Source organism: Halichoerus grypus, chromosome 2 (genome assembly GCF_964656455.1).
Source record: "Halichoerus grypus chromosome 2, mHalGry1.hap1.1, whole genome shotgun sequence".
Taxonomy (NCBI): domain Eukaryota; kingdom Metazoa; phylum Chordata; class Mammalia; order Carnivora; family Phocidae; genus Halichoerus; species Halichoerus grypus.
In genome coordinates, this window is record NC_135713.1 from 116746638 (window position 1) to 116766306 (window position 19669).

At 44.7% G+C, this 19669-nt stretch overlaps 1 protein-coding gene across 10 annotated transcripts in view; it reads right to left on the reverse strand.

The window, feature by feature from the left end:
* Positions 1–19669, reverse strand: part of ARHGAP26 (Rho GTPase activating protein 26) — a 431053-nt gene that overhangs the window by 13166 nt on the left and 398218 nt on the right. For 5 of the 10 annotated variants that reach the window (XR_013445819.1, XR_013445818.1, XM_078067363.1 and 2 more), the window contains 2 exons: positions 13938–14048; positions 8065–8156 (listed from right to left, as the gene is read on the reverse strand). Coding sequence is in view for 6 of the 10 variants with exons in the window: in XM_078067363.1 (XP_077923489.1) it covers positions 8065–8156; positions 13938–14048 (203 nt within the window). In the remaining 4 variants the exon portion in view is untranslated. Of the gene's footprint in view, positions 1–3292; positions 4218–5781; positions 5928–8064; positions 8157–13772; positions 14049–19669 lie in introns of those variants that run through there. The other 5 variants (XR_013445820.1, XR_013445821.1, XM_078067361.1 and 2 more) reach the window with 5 other exon arrangements.

Consider the following 19669-nt stretch of genomic DNA (forward strand, 5'->3'; position numbering starts at 1 on the left):
TACATACAAGACTGAAAGATGTCTTCTTCCCTCTCTCTTGCAACTTTCAAAATCTCCATTTCCTTGGTTTTTCAATATCCAAAAAATATACACTCATTTCTGTGCTATCACAATACATCTTCATGGAAATTACAGTGATATTGTAAAGATTATACAAAATCCAGCTGAGTCTGCAAAGTTCAATAGCAGGAAGAAAGAGAGAAGGAATCATGGGATCTGGAAATGGGGGGGGTGGTATTCATGCTTGTGAACTGGGAATATACAAATCACTCTTAATGGGAAAGGCAACGTATTTGCTCTTAACGTATTAGGAAAACTCCAATTTTCTGAGATTGTTTAGAAAGAATCAATTTTCCCTTATTCCCTTCCTAGGCTAATTAAGTGACTTCCTGAGCTTGTTTTAGAAGAGCATTTCCGCCCCCATTGCTACTATGTAACTCTAGTTTCAGTTTGTGGGGAAAGAAGCAAGAACAGAAACAAAAGGAAGCAATGGGGGAGTAGCAAAAGGACACACATCGAGGCTTAAAGAAGATCAATGTCAATGTAATCTTGAAAGCTTCAGGAAAAGACAAGATCAAAATCTATTAGGTGGCCTCCAAAATGCTTGCATAATTTTGTATCACTAGGCTTCATGAATAAACCAAAAATAGTAAGGGGACTTCGGATTCATGACGCCCACACAAGGAGTCTGGAAGAGAAGTGCCACGGAAGAACACAACACAATTTAAAAGCAACCTGGCCTCTCCAGTGATGAAACTCTCTCAACCCACCCCTCAGATACTTGCACTCAAACACCACCGCCTTCTGACCATCCATCCAGCTGACGATGTTAAGATCACTTGAATTTTTTCTGCACCTATAAAGTGATTATAATAAAACTCTCACTCTGTCAGTGGGTTCTTGTGAAGTTCCAGGGGCCAATATGGAGAAAGCACTCAGCAGAGAGCCAGGACACAGTTGGGCTAGCCAATAGGGGACCCTACATCATTTGACCAGTCACTTGGACTGGTCAACAAGGCTCTTTCCCGGTAAGGGCCTGGTCTCAATACCCACCCAAGCTTTGGGGAACCTCAAATGTTCAGAACCAAACCAAAACAAACAAACTCACTCCCCAAAATAAAAGGCCTAGAAAGAATAACCAACAAAACAAAATAAAAACAAAAAAGACCCCTCCCACTTTACAGCAGAGCTCCTAGTTGAACTGTTACTCCACCAGATACACGGAGTCCCTCACTTTCAGACATTCTCCCTTCCTGGGCAGCTGTTCAAACACAGTTCAGGTGCTGAGGTGGTAACGTCTACAGACATTAAAAATGGAATTTGCAGCGTAAGGGAAGAACGCGAGGGGATAAAGGAGGCCCTCCAATGGAAGAACAAGAGCTATGTCACGGGAGATGGCAGGGGACAATGCAGCCCTCAGGTTAGACTGCGGATTCACTGGGGTCTTTAAGCTGGGTTCATTAAGGCATGGGAGCAGACCACGTCATCCCCATCACCTGGACGCTTATTAAAACTGCAGAGTCCTGGACCCTGTGGTGTACTGGTTAAAACACAATCTCTAGGAGTGAGGCTGAGGGATCTTTTTGACTCATTCAAAGAAAGGTAAGGGTTATGACTCTTCTGTGCCCAAATGCCTCTGTAGTGAGCATGGTAATAAGGCAACGCAAATTCTCATTCACTGATGGAGGAGGGAGGCAACATCAGATGTCCTCCCCGCTTCTGTTTCCTGTCCTCCCACTTTATGGCTCAGCTGAAGCCCTACTTCCTTCATAAATACTGGCATGGAATCCGGTCTACCTGTTCCCTCTTTTCTCCAAACTCCTGGAATGCTCATTCTGCACATTGTTCGTGGGTGCTATTAACACTGTCCAAATGTATTAAGCTTTGCTTCCCCCCTGCCCCCTTTAAGGACATTTTAGTCTGTACTGTCTCACCTAATGAGTCCACTCTGCATGGTGAATTATGACAGAAGCTAATACTTAGATAGGGACTGGGAAGCAGCCAATGGGCTGAGAGCTTTAAACATGTATCAATTTATTTGATCCTAAAGATCCTAGCTTGTATTTTCCTATCTGTACTTTACAGATGAGAAAATTAAGGGCCCAGAAAGGTCAATTAATTCATGCCGATCACAATGGTAGAACTAGAATTTGAACCCAGCTTGTTTGACTCCAGAGACCAAGCCCTTTTCCAAACAATTACACCTATACTCAACCAGAAAATGATACATATGCACACTAAGAATTTACATATACATATGTATGTATATACCAAGTAGTGGGTTTTTTTGCTAAGTGCTTTGCCTGCATTATCTCCTTTCATCTTCAGAATGACTCTGGAGTTGATTCTGCTATTATCCTCATTTTACTGATGAGAAACTGAGGCTCAGAGGATTAAGCATCTTGCCCAATACTACATAGCTGACAGGTGATGGAGGTGGATCTGAACCCAGGGCATCTGACCAAACAGTCTGTGGTCTAACCACTACCGCTTTTGCCTAGCCCAATGCTTTGAATGTCAACGATGCTCCTAAGTACTTGTTGAGCTGAACTGAGCCAATGTCCAACTTTCTGAATTGCACCAATGTCCAATGTGCTATATAAACACAGAGTGTTTCAGTGAGTTGCCTAGGCAGCTCTCCAGCCCAGCAAGCATCTAATATAAGCAGCTGCTGACATGGATGTGCTTCCTGCCAACCACTTTCTCTCAGTTCCATCCATATATACTCCATACACCCCTGTATACACAGCTCATACTCTCTCTTTTCCTTCTCTCACTGTGGACAAGGAGCAAGCATGTGACTAGGATCTCTAAAGGCTGACTGTTCCAAAGGGAAGAAGTACTGGCTGGAAGAGGCACAGACCCTTGTGTAGCCGAATACATTCACTCATTTAACAAGCATTTATTAAGCACCTACCCTGTGTCAGACACTGTGCTAGGGGGCCGTGCACACAGTACAGAGCAAGCAGAAGGATTCTGCTCTCGGATCAGGGCAATATATTAATAAATAAGCACATAATTTTAGGTAGTGATGAGGGAAGAGAGAGAGACCGGGATAGGGATGCGGGTATGGGGAGGAGCTCAAAAAGCTAAAACCTAAAGGATCTAAAGGAGCTAGCCAGGCGGTGGATAATGGCAAGTGCAAAGGCCCTAAGGTGGCAAAAAGCTTGGTGTGATTTCACAATAGTGGTCTGCAAATTTTTCTCGAAGAGCCAGGTCGTAAACGTGTGTCTCTATCAATTGTGCCATTGTAGCTCTACAGATAATATGCAGACAAAGAGGCATGGGTGGCTATGTTCCAATAAAACTTTATTTACAAAAACAGGCAGTGAGCTGGATTTGACAGGTCATACTTTGCTGACCCTAGCTGAGAACATAGGGAAGGCCCGTGAGGCTGCAGTGTATCGAGTGAGGGAGGGGCCGGGGGCAGGAGCTGGTCGGTGGAGGCACTCATCAGTAATTCTAGGAGGAACAGGAGGCCAGGAGTATGTGAAGCAGAATAACATGATGTGATTTCCAAACATTACTCTGGCTGCTGCACAGGGAATACGTTGTGGGGACAAGAGTGGACATGACAACCATGTAGGTAGCTGGTGGAAACACCTGGGTGAGAGATGGAGGTGGCTTGGGTTTGTGTTTGGATCTGGCAGTAGAGACGGCTGGGGAGTCCAAAAGACTCCACTCCGAAGACCTCCCCCCATAACCCCACTGGTGGGAGTGGCTCAGTGGCTCCCTGGGAGGATTTTCTTTATCTGCAAAGGAAAGCCGGGGCAGCCTTGTCTTGCACTCATGCCATACCCCATACCCTGGGAATGAATGGATCCAGCCCACCTCAAATCTTGATGGAAGTATCCCAAGAACCCAATTTTAGTGACTACCATGTGAATTTTCCAGGTATCACTAATCACATTGCCATAAAATGACTAATGTTCCTGAGAACACAAGTTATTTCTCTTTCCGGTTACTATCTGAGGTGCTCCTGGTGAAATGGGCTATTTCCTAGTAGACTGGCAAGGGCTGACAGTGGAGTTATTTCCAAGTATTGCACATCCATTCTCCCCTGCACAAATTCCAAAAGCTGACTGAGCAGCCACCCCAGATTCACAGCACAGGCCCCTGGAATCCGAAGGCTTGGAGAGATTAATCATTATGAAATAACAGAGTTTCCCCTCAAGGTTCCCCTCCTTCTTCTTCTTCCTTATTCATTCTTCCTGATCCTGAAAAAGACAACACACACAAACTCTCTAAGCCTATCATTAAGAAATTTCTTCCTTTTGGTCTGATGATTTAATCTGACAGCTACAGAGAGCATCCAACTTAAACAGCTCTTACCTGGTGTCTCCAGAAAGAAACTAGCAAGAGACAGAACAAGGAAAATGATCTCCCTGCCTAATGTGCTAACAGCTTTTTCTCCCCTAATGCCTGATTTCTCCAATGGAGGTGATGGGAGGGGGGAAATGGGGTATATGTAGCATTTTCTAAGAATCACCACAAAAAGTGTATTCATGGGGCACCTGGGTGGCTCAGTTGGTTCAGCATCTTTGACTTTTGGTTTCGGCTCAGGTCGTAATCTCAGGATCAAGCCTGGAGGTGGCTCCTCACTCAGTGAGGAGTCGGTTTGGGAATCTCTCTCTCTGCCTATGCCCCCCTCCCCCGCTCGTGCGCACTCTCTCTCTCTCTCTAAAATAAATAAATGAATCTTTAAAAAGTGGATTCACATTTTGTCAGACCCTTCTTTGACTGCAGTTCAGTCAACACTGAGAGGTGTTTTCTTTGGGGTTTCATTTTGCCTTTTGCTCTTCAGGGAATCTGAAAGGGCATTCCTGGTTAAAAACAAACTGGTGTCAATGAACTCTGCCATGACTCCCAGAAACCACAGGAAGGCGTGGATAAGGCCTCTGATTCATTTAACCAAACCTCTTTCCTGCTCTCCTTTATCATTATAGGATTTATGATGATGACCAAGTTGTGTGGTGCATGCAGTCCCAGGACCTGCTAGGCAGAGCACCCCGCAGGGAAGGAAAGGACTTGGCCATTAAAAACTCACCTAGGTTTCTTTTCCTTTCTCTTTGGTTAGCTACTTCAAAAAGGAGATTTAAAAACGTGGGAAGACAACAGGAAGCAACCTCTCTGTAGAACAGTCTGGCAGCTCCTTCAACTGTTTAACTGAGTTACAGTGGGATTCAGTAGTCCCCCCCGCCCTCGCCCAGGTCTATCACCGAGAGACCTGGAAACACAGGTCCTCACAAAAATCTGTACATGCATGTTTATAGCTGCATTGTTCCTCATAGCCAAAAAGTATAAATGATCAAAATGCCATCAGCTGACGAGTGGATAAATAAAATGTGGTATATCCACACATGGGAAGATTACCCAGCAATAAAAAGGAAAGAAGTCCTGATACACTCTCCAACAGGGATGAACCTTGAAAATACTATGCTACGTGGAAGCAGCCAGTCACAAAGACCACATACTGTGTAATTCCATTTATATGAAATACCCAGAGCAGGCAAATTGATAATGACAGAGAGTAGATGCTGAATGGAGCAGGATTGGGGGTAAATGGAGATGGCTGCTAAGGGGTACAGGGTTTCTTTTAGGGGTGATGAAGATATTCTGGAATTAGATAGTAGTGATGGTTGCACAACTCTGAATATACTAAAAACCACGGAATTGTACATTTTAAATGGGTAAATTGTATGGTATGTGGGTATCTCAATAAAGTTGAGGGCTGCACTCAAAAAAAGGAGTCACAAACAAGATACACACACATACACATACCTTTTCAGAGTTTAGACCAAGTTTGCCCCTAAGATCAGGGATCCTTTGTGCAGTCACAGTGAATAGCTGATAGGAACATGACAGTCCCTTGCCCACAGGAGCAGTGAACTGGGGTTCAGAGGACAGACTTTAAATTCTGGATTCACCTGTAAATGTGGGAATGTCTCAAATCCTGCCCATCTCCAGGCAGAAGGCCCGCCCCTGCTGGCGGAGCAGGACACAGAAGGCCTGCATGCAGCCCACGCAGGTTTGTCTGCTGTGAACGCTGCATCATGTTATGGCTGCACTAGGACTCTACCGTATGGGCCTATTCGGGCAGGGCACACTTGTTAGCGACATGGCTCTGGACAGCCTTCCACGGACCCACGTCACCTCAGCTCTGCCAGGGCCTGAATGCTGCAGCTGCTGACAGGAGAGGCAGCTGGGCTGGCTGGCTGTGCACTTGGATACGTAAAGCACCCAAATGAGAGTTAATGGAGCAAAGGTCTAAGGACAGTGCTTTTGGGGCTTCGAGAACCATACAAGAGGACATGCGCCCAGCAGGCCACATACAGTTATAGGCTCACCCCAGCCCCTGCGGGCTCAGAAGGTCTAAGCATGACCTAGGAATCCCCCAGGTGCTCTGTGAACTATTCCCCATTCTGTCTCCCCATGCCTGATTATTACCTCTGCAATGCTGAATGCAGGGGCTGGGCACACAGGGGGCTGCCCCCTCACATGGGAATGCACTCAAGGCTGTCCCCAGGAGTCCATCTCTGCTCTGGCTTAGAGGCTGCTAAAGACAGCCAGGACTTAGAGGGTCAAGGTGCAGTGCCTACTGCCCAGCCAAGAGCCAGGCCTGCTTTATAGGAGGGACGAATGTAAAAGGATCACCGTGAACTATCAGAACATCAGGCTCTAAGATGGGCATAATGATGGCAATCATCATCATGATAATAACACTGAATGCTTAATGTGTTGAGTACTATCTTAAATACATGATGTGCACCATTGCAATTCTCCCTCACAACCCTCTTATCTTTATGTGACAGAGGACAGAACTGAGGCACAGAGAGGTTGTCACTGCTGGAGTTCACACAGAAGCAGGTGGTCGAGCCAGGACTTGTGCTTTGGTGGCCCGAATCTAGAGCTGAGGCACTCTAGTGCTAGGTGGGGGCCTTGGCTGCCCTGTATTTCTGGCTCTCAAGCAGGTGGCAGGAGGTGTAACCTAGGCCAAAGTGGGGCACTCAGCCCTGAAGGGGAGCGCTTGGGCAACATGCTCTCAGCCCTGCTCAGGAACTCTGCCACCACCCCAACGGAGGTCAAGAAGGCAGCCCCAGAAAATTTCCACTTCCTGAAATCAGGCAGCAGCTTTGGATTTCTCCTTTGGGCAAAAAAGGGACCCTTTCACCCAAGGATCCGGAAAGATTAACCCCAAAGGAGAACTTCATCTGGCGAAAATCTCAGCTGTAACAGAGATTCTGGCTTTTTCCCAGAATCCTGATTTTTCTCTTAGGTAGATGGTAAGTTACGACAAATTATGCCATCAATACTCACTTTAAAAAATACTACCTTTTCCTTTTTTTAGGGAGGAAAAAAAACCAAAAACCAAAAAAACAACAAGAAAAAGGTACATCAAGTAAGACTAGTTCCCAGTTCTACAGTGCAAGTGCCATGAATCCATTTTCACACAGGATACTTGAGCAGGACAGCTGGGAGTGTGCAGGGAGATGGCCCTGAGGGAGTCTACTAACAGTCAGGGGGAGGACAAGCACCCCTGCAGGGAGGCTCACTGACCCCGAGCTTGCCCAGTTGCCCTGCTAGCCTGGAAATAAGCCTCACCTGCTATGGAGAGTGAATGCCACTGAACCCAAGAGGAAAAAGAGACACAGAACGTGTGCCTCAGTCTCCACCCTGAGCTGACCACTTGCAGGATCCCTGTTCTCTGCTCTGCTGTCTCCTGTCCTCTGTCCAGCCCCCAGACTCTCAAAGCCACTGCCACGTGCTTGGCAGAGCCCTGTCCAGGTACACAATCGCTTTTCACGTCCAGTACTGCTCCATGAGGCTGAGTCCGTCCAAGTGAAGACTTCAGGACTGTCCACTCTTGACAGCGCCTCCCGAAGTCTCGCTGCTACTCTCTTATTTTGGGCAAAGTCCCCCGCCCCCGCCCCCCCTCACTTCTTTTCAGTCTTATCCGTTCAAGTGAGACTGTACTTTTTTCTCCCCGCAGGAACTTGGAAAACTGCAGTTCTGCATTTGCTCTCCCAGCCCTCCCAAAGCTCTGCAAGGGAACGAGAAACTCACCGTTGTCGAAGACCGCGCCTGCTGTGAACGAGAGTTCTGAGTCATGTTCAGCTTTGCAGGCATATAAGGCTTTTGCCTTCCGGAACGGTGTGCTGTGTGAAAATAGAGGTTTATTTAGCAGTATTTTTAAACCTTCTGAAAGCCCCAGATATTTAACCTCTCTTCTTCCCCTTCCCTGCAAGCCACCTAGTTGTCTCTTGCGGCAACAGCCTGACAAGGCAGCCAGATGGCAAAACATGAGGTGGAAAAGTTGCAAAGGTCACCAGAGAAAAATGAGAATTATTCAGAGAAAAGCCGTAAGCCCGGAGAAACCACACTTCTTGTGGGGTCACCTTGTGCCATGTGAAACTCTGCCTAGGAGTTACGACACCTGAACAGTGGGAGAGCAGGCTGGGACCCATTTTTGGAGCAGGAGTAGTTTGGGAAAAGGGAGGTGGGGGCAGGAAAGAGCTTCCTAGTTGCTCTGGAGAGTACTCCCAACAGACCTTGTTGAAAACTGGCAATGCTCAGTGAGTCAAAAAGGAGAAATTCTGACAAAGCCATGTTTCGGCTCTAGGCCACGGACTGACATTCGCTCTTCCAGATGTTACTTATTTCTCATTGGGCTGGTGGAGCAGGATTCCAGGGCTGGAACTCCCCGACCCCCAGGGTAGGGCAGGGAACAGACAAGTTGTGTGTGTGAGCACTTATGTGAATGTGTGTGGGGAGCGTGGGGAGGAAGAAGGGAGAGGGAACGTGATGTATATATGTGCAACAAAATCATTTTTGAAAAGCTCTCAAACTGACTCTAGTGTGCAACCAGGGCTAAGAACCACCGTTCTAGAGCAGGGGTCGGCAAACTCTTGCTATAAATGGCCTAGCAGTGGATATTCTAGGCTTTGTAGGCTATATGGTCTCTGTTGCAATTACTCAGCTCTGCCTTGTGGCATAAAAGCAGCCACAGACAACATGTAAATGATTTTGTATGGCTGTGTTCCATCAAAACTTTACTTAGAAAAAACAGGTGGTAGGCTGGACTTGACCCAAGGGTCACAGATTGCTAAGCCATGTTCTAAAGAGTAAATAGTAAGAACTGGTAAATCCTATTGCCTTCTATCAACTTTTGCTTTGATATCCAAATAGTTCCAAATGATCTATGGACTTCTCAAGGGTCATAAGACAAGTAACATTTAACAGTCAAAAGTTGGCTCTTTATTTACTAAGAGTAATCTCTTCTACTTCTGAGCCCTCTGAAGAAGCACATTTAGGGGCTCCAGGGCAGAATAACAAAAGAGCCAGAAGGCCCTCTGGGTTAAACAATTATTCCAGGGATATATTATTTACTTTAGCTTCATTTGACTAACAGAAAGCCTCCAGGAGCCAGTGATACTAAACGCCCTGTGGCACACTGATTTCTAGTGGCCAAATGAGATTTAGCTGAGGAAAGGCTGGTCTTAGGTAAGCCCAGACAAAATCAGAAGAGGCAGGGGTCTTGGGTCATTATGGAACTGTTATTTCTCAGAGTCACCAAATCCGGCTTCTTGTTGGGAAAGAGGAGCCATGGATGGATGGATGGATGGACACTTATACCAGGACCAGGCATCTAGAACGTCTAGTCTTGGCTCCATGAAAACTGAAGGAAAGATAGTTTAAAAGTTCTGTTGCAAACAACGATCACAATAAATGATTATCCAGAATTTGTTGCTGGGCATAGTTCACCATTCTTTCCTCTGGTCTTCGAGTGGCCAACAGATGATGGCCAGGTGGGAGAAAATTAGGAAAGTGGGAGAAAATGAAGTGGATCCACTGGGAATGAAGGAAAGAAGAGCCATCAGAATTCATGAACTTTAAGTGGAAAACAGCTCTTCTGGGGTAATTGTCATTAAAATCAGAATAGAGTTCTGCACCAGAGGCATATTCTGTGTTCTAACTAAACCAATTCTATATGTTGTCAGCAAGGGCCAAACATCTATTGTGCAACTTTCCATGGAGGGCAAAAAAGTTTGTTTTTGTTTTTGAGGGAATGGGCGCCGAGAGGAGGAGTTGCCTGGTTGTAAAAAGTGATAAAATGGCCCAAACCCCATAAGGGCAGGCAAGGAGAGCCTGGAAGGTGGAAGGAGAATCCATCTGACATTAGCCCTGGCACAGCTGGTGGGTGGAGAGCGTAGACCAGGGATGAGAAAAATCAAAGGTGAGGGTAAGATCATCTGAGGCAAGGCTCCTCCAGCTGGATTTTCATAGCGGTGACTTATTAACTTCATTAAATTAAAGGGAATGGGACAAAATGGGCAAACCAGGGAAGCCAAGTGGGGTATCTGGCAGGAATCAAGCAGAGGGAATGGTCTCAGGTGCCGAAGTTTATCATTCAAGAGGAGTAAATTTTCCACTAATGTTGGGCTTTTGGAATTGAATCAAGTGACAATAAAATAACCTATTAAAAATAAAAACAGAGATCAGAAAAGGGCCTTGCTTTTTTCTCAGATTAACAGGTGACTGACCATCTACAAGAGGGTCTTTTCCCGAGACTTCCTCCTACTCCTGTTTCCCAGGACCAGGGCTGCCAAATAATGTTAAAGACACCAAGTTAAATTAGAATTTCAGATCAACGAGAAATGTTTTTATAGTAGAAGTCCCAAATACTACATGGGACATACTTATAGTAAGAAAAATCATTTGCCATTTATCTACTATTCAAATGTAACTGAATATTCCGTATTTTTATTTTATTTGCTAAATATTTGCTAAATCTGGTATCTCTATCGGGGGGAAAGTCTTATCTTTTTAAGTCTGTCAGCCCAACAGGTCCAGTGTCCTATATTATATTAGCTCTCAAAAGCCCCAGCAGTTTGCTTTAGGTAGGGTTCCTACCAAAACAGATCCTGTTGGCACAGAGGTTGTGTTTGTAGGCTTTGGCTCTGACTAAAAAAAAACAAAACATCCCCACTAAGCATCCTTGGCTCTCCAGCTCCCCATTCTCTGCAGTGCATCTCAACACTGGACACAGAGAGCCTGAGGTGCCTTCAGCTGCTCCTGAAACAGTGCCCTTCAGACCTCGGCTGGCCTTCAAGGGCATGAACAAGTTTGGAACCTTCTGCTGGTTCATTTTTAATTTTCGCCTCTGAGCATGGCACAAGGCCAGGAAAGCACTCAGAGGAGCTTCCCTCAAATGCCCTTGCAAACCTTGCAAAATGACAACCCACTCTCCGTCAGATGACACTACAGGGAGGTGGGGCCAGCTAGACTGGCAGGATGCAACAGCCTGATCATTCAGGCCCAACTGCCAGGGACCACTGTGTAAAGGGAAGTTACGGTTTAGGGGCTGGGAGCTTCTGTAGGGGTGACAGGAAAGGGAAGTGTGAGGGGAATATGCCTCTGCTGTGCTATCAAAGGCATCTTCCTTCCTGAGCTTGAACTAACAAGCACTAAAAATGCTTGGAAGAGGGGAGAGGGAGTCATTTCCAGAGGAGACATTATGTAGAAGTTCACGGGACCATTTATTAGGTCTTACTAAGTATTTACTTTTAAAAGCTCTGCCAGGGGAAGGAAATCTGAAGCTTCACGCTCTGGAAGTGGATTTGGGGGAAAGGCCCCATTGGACCTGAACAATAGGTATGCCCCCACCTCTTGGCTGCATACCCCAATGGCAATTAGGGGATTTTAATTCTCTCCGTTGGCTAGGTCTGATGGGCTAGCTCCCAGCAGGGTCTCCATCTGTGCTCACCTCGGCACACATACTTAGCTGTGTGACAGCTGATTCCAAGCCCCAGTCTGTCTTTCCTATTTCAAAATGGCAGGTGTTGTGGAATAGCATCATCCAAATGGTGCTATTTTAATGATGGTCAGAGTGGGCAGTTCTGAATACCATGACCCCAAACCTACTAGGGTGGCAGATCCTATTGCCACTGTGCTCTGCCAATCGTGAAATACTTTGGGAGATGGAAAGGAGTAGCTAAAGAAAAAAACCCTGAAAATATGTCAGGTGATGGAAGTACAGAGGTGGAGATACTGGACAGGCAATAGGCAATAGGCCCCCAAACTCAGAGACACAAAAAAGTGAATACCCTCAAAGCAGAGAATATGTTCAGCTTTTTACCTGAATGATTCTACCATCCTGAGTCCCCCAGCCCATTCTGTTCAAGGGACCAGTGTTTTGAAGATTTTACTTCCCTTTGTTCAGATTGAAGGAAACACATTCTGCTAATGACCAAGCCTCTCCTACGAGTAGTGAGGCATATTGGAAGGTGATTGAAGTTTGCTCTGTTCAGGTCTTCATGGGGCAATGAGTGATCGAACCGCTCTAGTTAGATCCATGCCATATCTTGTGTCCTAGAAAGTTAACGTCTCCCAAAGCGCCCAGAATATGTCTAGGAAATAATGAGGAAATAACTTGAGTGTCAGAAAAATATGATCTTGAATTTTAACCCTATTCCCAGGGTGAGGATAAAAGAGTATATGGAAAAGCTAGCTTTCCTACCTTCCAGTTCAAAGCTAGATAGAAAACCAGGAAGAGCAGGCCAGGCTCTGGGGCTGGGAGTGGCATGGAACCTTAGGTTTGGGGGCACCCATATGTTTGGAGGAAAGAGTGCTGAGTTAAGGACAAGAAGTCCTGAATTCTGGATGGGCTCTCATCCAGTGGTGTGACTGGGCAGTCAACTCTGTGCCTCAGTTTTCTTTCTCTATAAGACAGTTCAGGCCATTTCTCCTCTCATTCTTAGATGAGGATAGAATGCAATGATAGACTGGAAAGTACCTGGAGGAGAATAAACTAATATATACATCTGTATATATAAATAACATGGGGTTTCTTTTTTTAAAAGTGAGACTCAGTGTTATAAATTATTTAAGCCTCTCTGCTGGACCCATCCTTTGGGGAAAAAAATAGCTATGAGAAAAAGATGGATGAGAAAATACTGTAAAGGCTCCAAATGCTTATTATGCTTTATAACTGGGCTCTACATTTTGGTTGTCTGCAAGCAGAGACTAAATTTGAGAGAGACACGGGCTTAGGATCTACATAGTAGAGAGATTCTGCAGGGGATCTTTATTAATTAATTCTTTTCTTGGATTTACATAGCTTCTTTTCTCTAAAGAAGTACAAAGAATTAAGTCTAGACATCCTCAAACCAGAGGAGAGGAATTAGATCAACTCTGAGAAAGAGGTGCTGCTTATTCCCATGAGTGCTAAGGGTCCATGATGCATGGAGATCGGAGCACACAGAGGGCAAGGAGGCAGCCATGACAATATAAAGAGAAACCGCTTCACATCTCCATCCTTTATTCTGTTATATTCATCTCTCTCTCATGTCTCTGGTCTTAGCAACTAGGTGTCAGTGCTCACAGCCTATAGTCCAACCCCACAAATAAATGCTGCCTGATGCTACCTGATAAAAATGAGGGAAGAAAAGGCCAGTACTTGTCTCAGCACTGGTTCCCTCTGATATTATCTTATACCAAAGCACAGAGAAAGCTCCATGATTCAGAGAACGATCCAAACAGGGGCCTGTCCAGGAAGCACTCTTTCCCCAAACTCCAGGCATCACGGATTCATTCAGAAATTGGAGGAAGGGTTCAGAAAGATGTGGAGAATGCCATGCTGGTTCATGCACACGGTCCCTCCTGGCTTCGGTCTCTTAGGCTGGAATCACAGGAGGGCAGAGGCTGGCCACCCCCACTGTCCCTGACCGGCTTTGGATAAAGAGGAACAGATTGGTCATCATCCGTGATTTTACCTGGAGTCTTCACGAACTGCTTCTTCTGGCCTGTCAAAAAGCAAGTGCAGGTTTGGATGGCGGGGAACAAAGTTGACGAGGAGGCTGAACACTGCATGAAGAGAGGACCAAGCCAATGAGAGAGCAACGGCAGCAACAGAAAACCAAACAAACCCTGCAACAGACCTGATGGGGGATGAGTCGCTGGACGTGGATGAGGTGGGCATAGGGCTGGATGGCGCCGAGAACATGGGCCAAGATGGCGAGAGGGGTGAAGTTGGGCTTGGATTCGGGGGGCTGCAAGACAGAACAACCAGAAAACTCGTCAGCACAGAGGGAAACCACAATGGGAGCACGAGGTTCATGGGAGGCCAAATGATGGGGAGCTGGAGCAGACGAGGAGCACTGAAACCCAGGCTGTATCGTCAGTGCCAAGTCACATTTCTCCAGACCAGACCTCGGTGTCTTCCAAGTAGCGCCTGTTCTGCAATTCCTTGGAGTATTAAGGAGTCTCTTTGCCCTGCAGAACAGCTGCTTTCTAGGTCACAGGAGTTTCTTCGATGGTGTTCACTGTGTCCTTGCCCACTGGTGGAAGATGCCCTGGGCCCACGTACGTGAGCTCCCACTCGTACCCTAGCACCAGCCCGTGTGGGGCAGGGCTAGCCTCTAAAAGGCCCTCAGCTTCCACTGCTGTGTTAGTGTTTTTAAAGTTGGGTCTCAGCAAAAATGACCATTTTTCTGGGCTGTACGGGCCATTCGGCCAGAAAACAATTTCCTGTTTACATTTTTAACTAAATGGGCTGTGTGCCATTGGAGACTCAGAGAAGCACTGCATTAGAAATACGATAGCGGATGGAGGACAGGTCTGGACACACACCTCTCAGGAGAGGGCACACAATCACCGGCAGCATTGCAGTCCCTCTGAGGTTTGCTTTCCAGGCCTGCCCTTTCTCTTTTCATGGATTTTGGGCATTGTGATGCTCTAAGAAAAAATCTCACAGGGAAGGCAATGAAAAAAATGAGGAACTGAAAACTTCAATCTGTCATTTTGTTCTTTGATGGGTAACTGATCAAAAGTTTGCAGAGGAAAGGTTAAAATTACTCATTAAAATACAGCTTGTGACTTTTAACTGGTCATGCTAGCCCTTTGACTTATTTCTACAAATTACACAAACAAACATCCTAACAACTCCATAAAATCACATAAATCACAGATAGTGCAAAGACCAATGACTGAGAAAACAATGTGGAAATCACCCAGCCACAACACCACCTGCAGTCCTGAGCCTCAGCCGACTGCTGGAATGTTTGATCCAAGCACTTTATAGAGGTGAAAATGACAGCAATCCAATTCCAGTGCAATAGACTTTCTAAACATAGTGGGATTTAGCAAGAACGCATAAATGTCCTATATAGTGGGTCATTCTCAATTCAGACATGAGACCTCATAATGATCCTAATTACCTATGGTTGTAACATACATTCTCATGGAAATATACAGTAAAAACCCATCACATGAGTTCACCAGAAATCCACAGACTAAATGAATGAAACACTTATTTAATGCCATTATGTGCATTATATTTCTAGAACATAAATTCTACAAGGGCAGGGATTTTTGTCCATTTTGTTTACTGATCTATCTCCAATGCCTAAAATAGTGCCTGTAAGTATTCAAGAAATAATTGTTGAGTGAGTAAATTAACAAATCTCATTTAACTTACCCAACAAGCCAAAGACGCACAATACGATTCCTATTTCACAGATGTGGAAACTTGGAGCCCATTTGAGGCTTGCCTGTAAGTGACAGGGCCGAGGTTCAGACCCCGATCCCCTGGCCCTAAGCCCTGGGCTCTGGCCACCACAGTGTCCTGCCTCTAGGGTAGTAGGACTGGCTCTGTTCCTCTATGTTGTGCCAAGCTTCTTTATAGACCCAGCCATAGCACTAGAAGCATTCTTAACCAGTGATTTATGAATCTCCTTTAGATGCCTGCCACATTTGCAAAGGAAAATGGGAATGTAGCAACAGACAGACTCAATAAGACTCAACACATTGTAAATTCCCCAATCCTGCCTCCAGTCTTCTCTCTGGTAGATTCACATAACAGATGGAATTCATATAATACAAGAGATTAAATTCGAAGAGTATGGCTTTTTTCTCTTTTTCTCAAATAATCCAGCAAAGACAAGCTACTGAGCACACAGTATGATCAAACACAATAAATGGAATAAAATTTGGCATTTGCCAAGGTCCCTAACCTCAAGAGTTCCCAATGTATTTAACAAGATTGGACAGACCAAAAAACAACTATAACATAAGACAGTAAGATTTGGCAGCTGAGGGGTAAGTTACTCTCTTATTAGCTGAATACCTGCTCCCACTTGACTCTGTCTTGAGTCCTGGGAGAAAGTGCTGCCTCATTTTAACTGTGCAGTCCTCACTTTCTTCTGTAGCTGCAGCTGGTGAGCAAGACCTTGCTTTCTCAGGCCTCTCCCCACAACCCACCCCTCTCGATAATGACCTAGTAGGCAAGGCCTGCCATGACTTCCAAATTGCAACCCAGCCCAGGAACCCGAGCTCTGACTAGGGACAATCTGCAAGTTCAAGAGAGCAAGCAGCTCAGGCCAAGAGGCCTGAACTCATCTGTTCCTCTGGTCAGTGGTCAGCACAGGACAATTAAAAAGTCCTTAGGACTTTTTGTTTGTTTTCTTTTTAGTGGCTTTTATAAGTAGGAAACCCCTCCAGCTTCCTATCTCATTTGTATAAGAATTATGCCTTTGGTTAAAAAAAATAAATAAAATAAAGGCATAGTTGGGGACATACTCTATGAACACAACGTGGTTCTGAATGTTTTTTCACATCCTTGCATATCTAAGTGGGTCTTGACCATGTACCATGACAGTACATGGCTGAAATTATCTAGGGGTGCAGATGGAATTCCAGGGTATCTGAAACCATTATAAGAACTTTTCAAGCTCCATGTCACTTATTGTAGTATTGACTGTCATTTTTAACGACTAATAGAATTTCGTTTGTTTGCTTGTGTTTTACTCATAGCAGTGACATTTATTTGCTATAAAATGACCACAATTTAAAATTTATGACTATTATATTTTAGTGTAACAGTAAAATGCACACTCCACAGTATTTTGATTTTTTTAAACTACTGATAGAATTATGCTTTTTATTCATTTGTGCTCAGAATCATGTCATAAAACTCATGATCAACAATACTATAGAACATTTTTATTTATTTAATGATGGATGTCTATAGCAAAAGAATGACAATAATATACAAATATTCCTCCAAGAAGCAAGGAGTACATTTTATTTTAGTTGTGTTACAACTCAGAGAACATGTAAGTGGGAAATAAGATCACGCAGATGATGCTAATGGCCCAAGACTGTATACTCTTTCATTCCCCTTCACTTCCATAGCTTACTGAAAAATGACAACAGCAGACAAAAAAATCTCACCCTTAAAAAACCTAAAACAGAACACACAAACAATAAAAGGCCAGTTTTGCTACTGGCCCTGAAGCTTCTATCAAATTCTCACTTTTCCTACTGAGGCCAAAGATAAATGACTGAGGTTAGGACAGGAGAAAATAATTTGGTAACTACAGTCTTAGCAGATGACCCCCTAAGGCCTCTCTACCATCCTCAGAGTCCAGTTGTGAGTATCTGAGCTGAATGCCCCAGTACATTTTTCACTCCTGGGATTCTGCCAGTGCCCCACCACCTTCCCCTCCCCCCTTTAAGGCCCAACTACAACAACAACAAGAGCTTAAACTTTAGCATGGAATGAACATTTGCTGGTCTAGTTTGGATTCAACTGGAAGGCTTATGTCAGCTTTAGTTTGCTGGTCCACAGTGTCCTCAAAAGGAGTCATACAGTCCCAGTCAGTCCTGTTGACATTCACTGGACAGTGAAGAAAGAATGGTTTAGGAAGATAAGGCTCAAAGGCCTGGCAGCATGTTGGGTTGTGGCCAACAGTTCAAGTACAGTGTGTGGCATTATCATCAGCTTGACACCCTTCTGTGGTGACTCACTCGAATGATGGAACGTCTGGTTTACCAGCCAGGGCATGCCTGCCTTCCTATGGACAGGGCTGCCCCAGCAGGCTCCCAATCTCATCATGGACGTGGCAGACCCAGGGTAGACTCCACTCTGTGGTTATTAAAACCTGGTGCAAGGTGAGCAGTAAGCTGACCATTAAGAAGAAAGCTGACCTTTTAAGATTCTGATACTCAAAATTATAGATGGCCTTGTAGAAAATTGGAAAATACAAAAATCAAGAAAAAGCAATACAATCATAATTTATAACCACTGATAATCACTGTTAATATCCTGGCATATCTTCTCATTTTGGGAGGAATAAAACTACATACATAGTAGCCTGTTCTTTTTTTTTTTTTTTTCCCTTAATAAAGCATTTTCGAAAGTCATTAAATAGCCTTTGCTATCACATTCTTAAAATGGCTACGGGGTATTTTATCATATGGTATATACCCTGATTTATGCAACCTTTCTCTTATTGTGTATATTCAGATTATTATGCCCCTATAGCTATTATATAGTGGTGCAACTCGCATCCTTGTTGAGGATCACTGAATATATTTGTTTCCTTAGCATAAACTCCTGGAAGTTAAATAAGTGAGTCAAAGGCTAGGAGTCTTTTTTAAGGGTATTGATACAACCTAGCCAATAGCTTTGCAGAAAGGTTCTGCTGAACTGCATTCCCACCAACAATGCATGGGCGCTGTCCCTTCCCTCTCTCTGTCACCCCAGCAGCAGGAAGCATCATTAAAAAAAAATTAGACTTTTTTTTTTTTTAGTTGAAAAAGGTTACCTTGGGCTCTCCTCTTTCCTAGCATTTCCAGTGATGTAAAAATGAATACAATTCCCTTTTCTTGTTCTGTTTCCATCTGGAAGCAATGTTTAATTTTCCAAAGGGCATTCTGCCAAGAAGGTAGTGTAGGGAAGGACACAAGCAGGTAGACAGAGAAGACAGACAGTGTCAACCTGGAGAGTTAGAGCCCTGGTCAAACGGTGTGGCTGATCCAAGAGAAAGGGGGAGTGGCGGATGGCCAGCCTATTCCAGGACTCTTAAAGATAGGACTAACTAGGAGGGATGAGGTACACAAGAGTGTCCAGACAGTCTTCTGCCAGGTGTGTACTATGGAGAAGTGAAAAAATTGGCATTTGCTCCTCTCTGCCAGGCACTGGCCTGTGATCTATGGCCCAGGTTCCCAGTCATGTATGTCGGGCCTGGACAAGGCCTGTGAGATCACTAGCCCAGGGCTGACCTTAATGTACCATCAGTCCTCTCTTCCCAATTAGGTACAGAATAGGAAGGCGCTATTAAATCTAAGGGGGAATGCTTGTCTTGCCCCCGCTCCCACCCCTTCCCCCCCCGCCCTTTCCTCCTGTAATGAGAGAGAAGAGAAAATTCCATGAAAACCAATACAATCCTATTTAATCTAATCCCAAATCAGTAAATTCTTCTTCCTTGGAAAATATCCCTTTATGTCTTGATTTAAGGCACCATTAAAAAAAAAAAGAAGGGATATCAAACCTCAGCCAAGGAAAGAGGGCCAAAAGGAATATTGATAAACTGGATAGTGGTAAATCAGAGCAAATGACACAAAAAATGATTTTAATTTGTTAAACAACTGACCACATATTCTTTACACGTGTCTGCTGAAGCTGTGACAACACAGAAATCCTATATATGTCCCAACCTTGTGGTTGTGAATTCTCAGTATGTGCTTCACAACCTAACAAGAGGAAAAACACACATGCCCCTGAGTTGTATCATTCTGTATTCTTTCGACTTTTACCAGTATGCATAGTATTTACAGATTCTTCCCCTCATCTAATATATTATCTAATATATCTTAATGTGCATTTTTA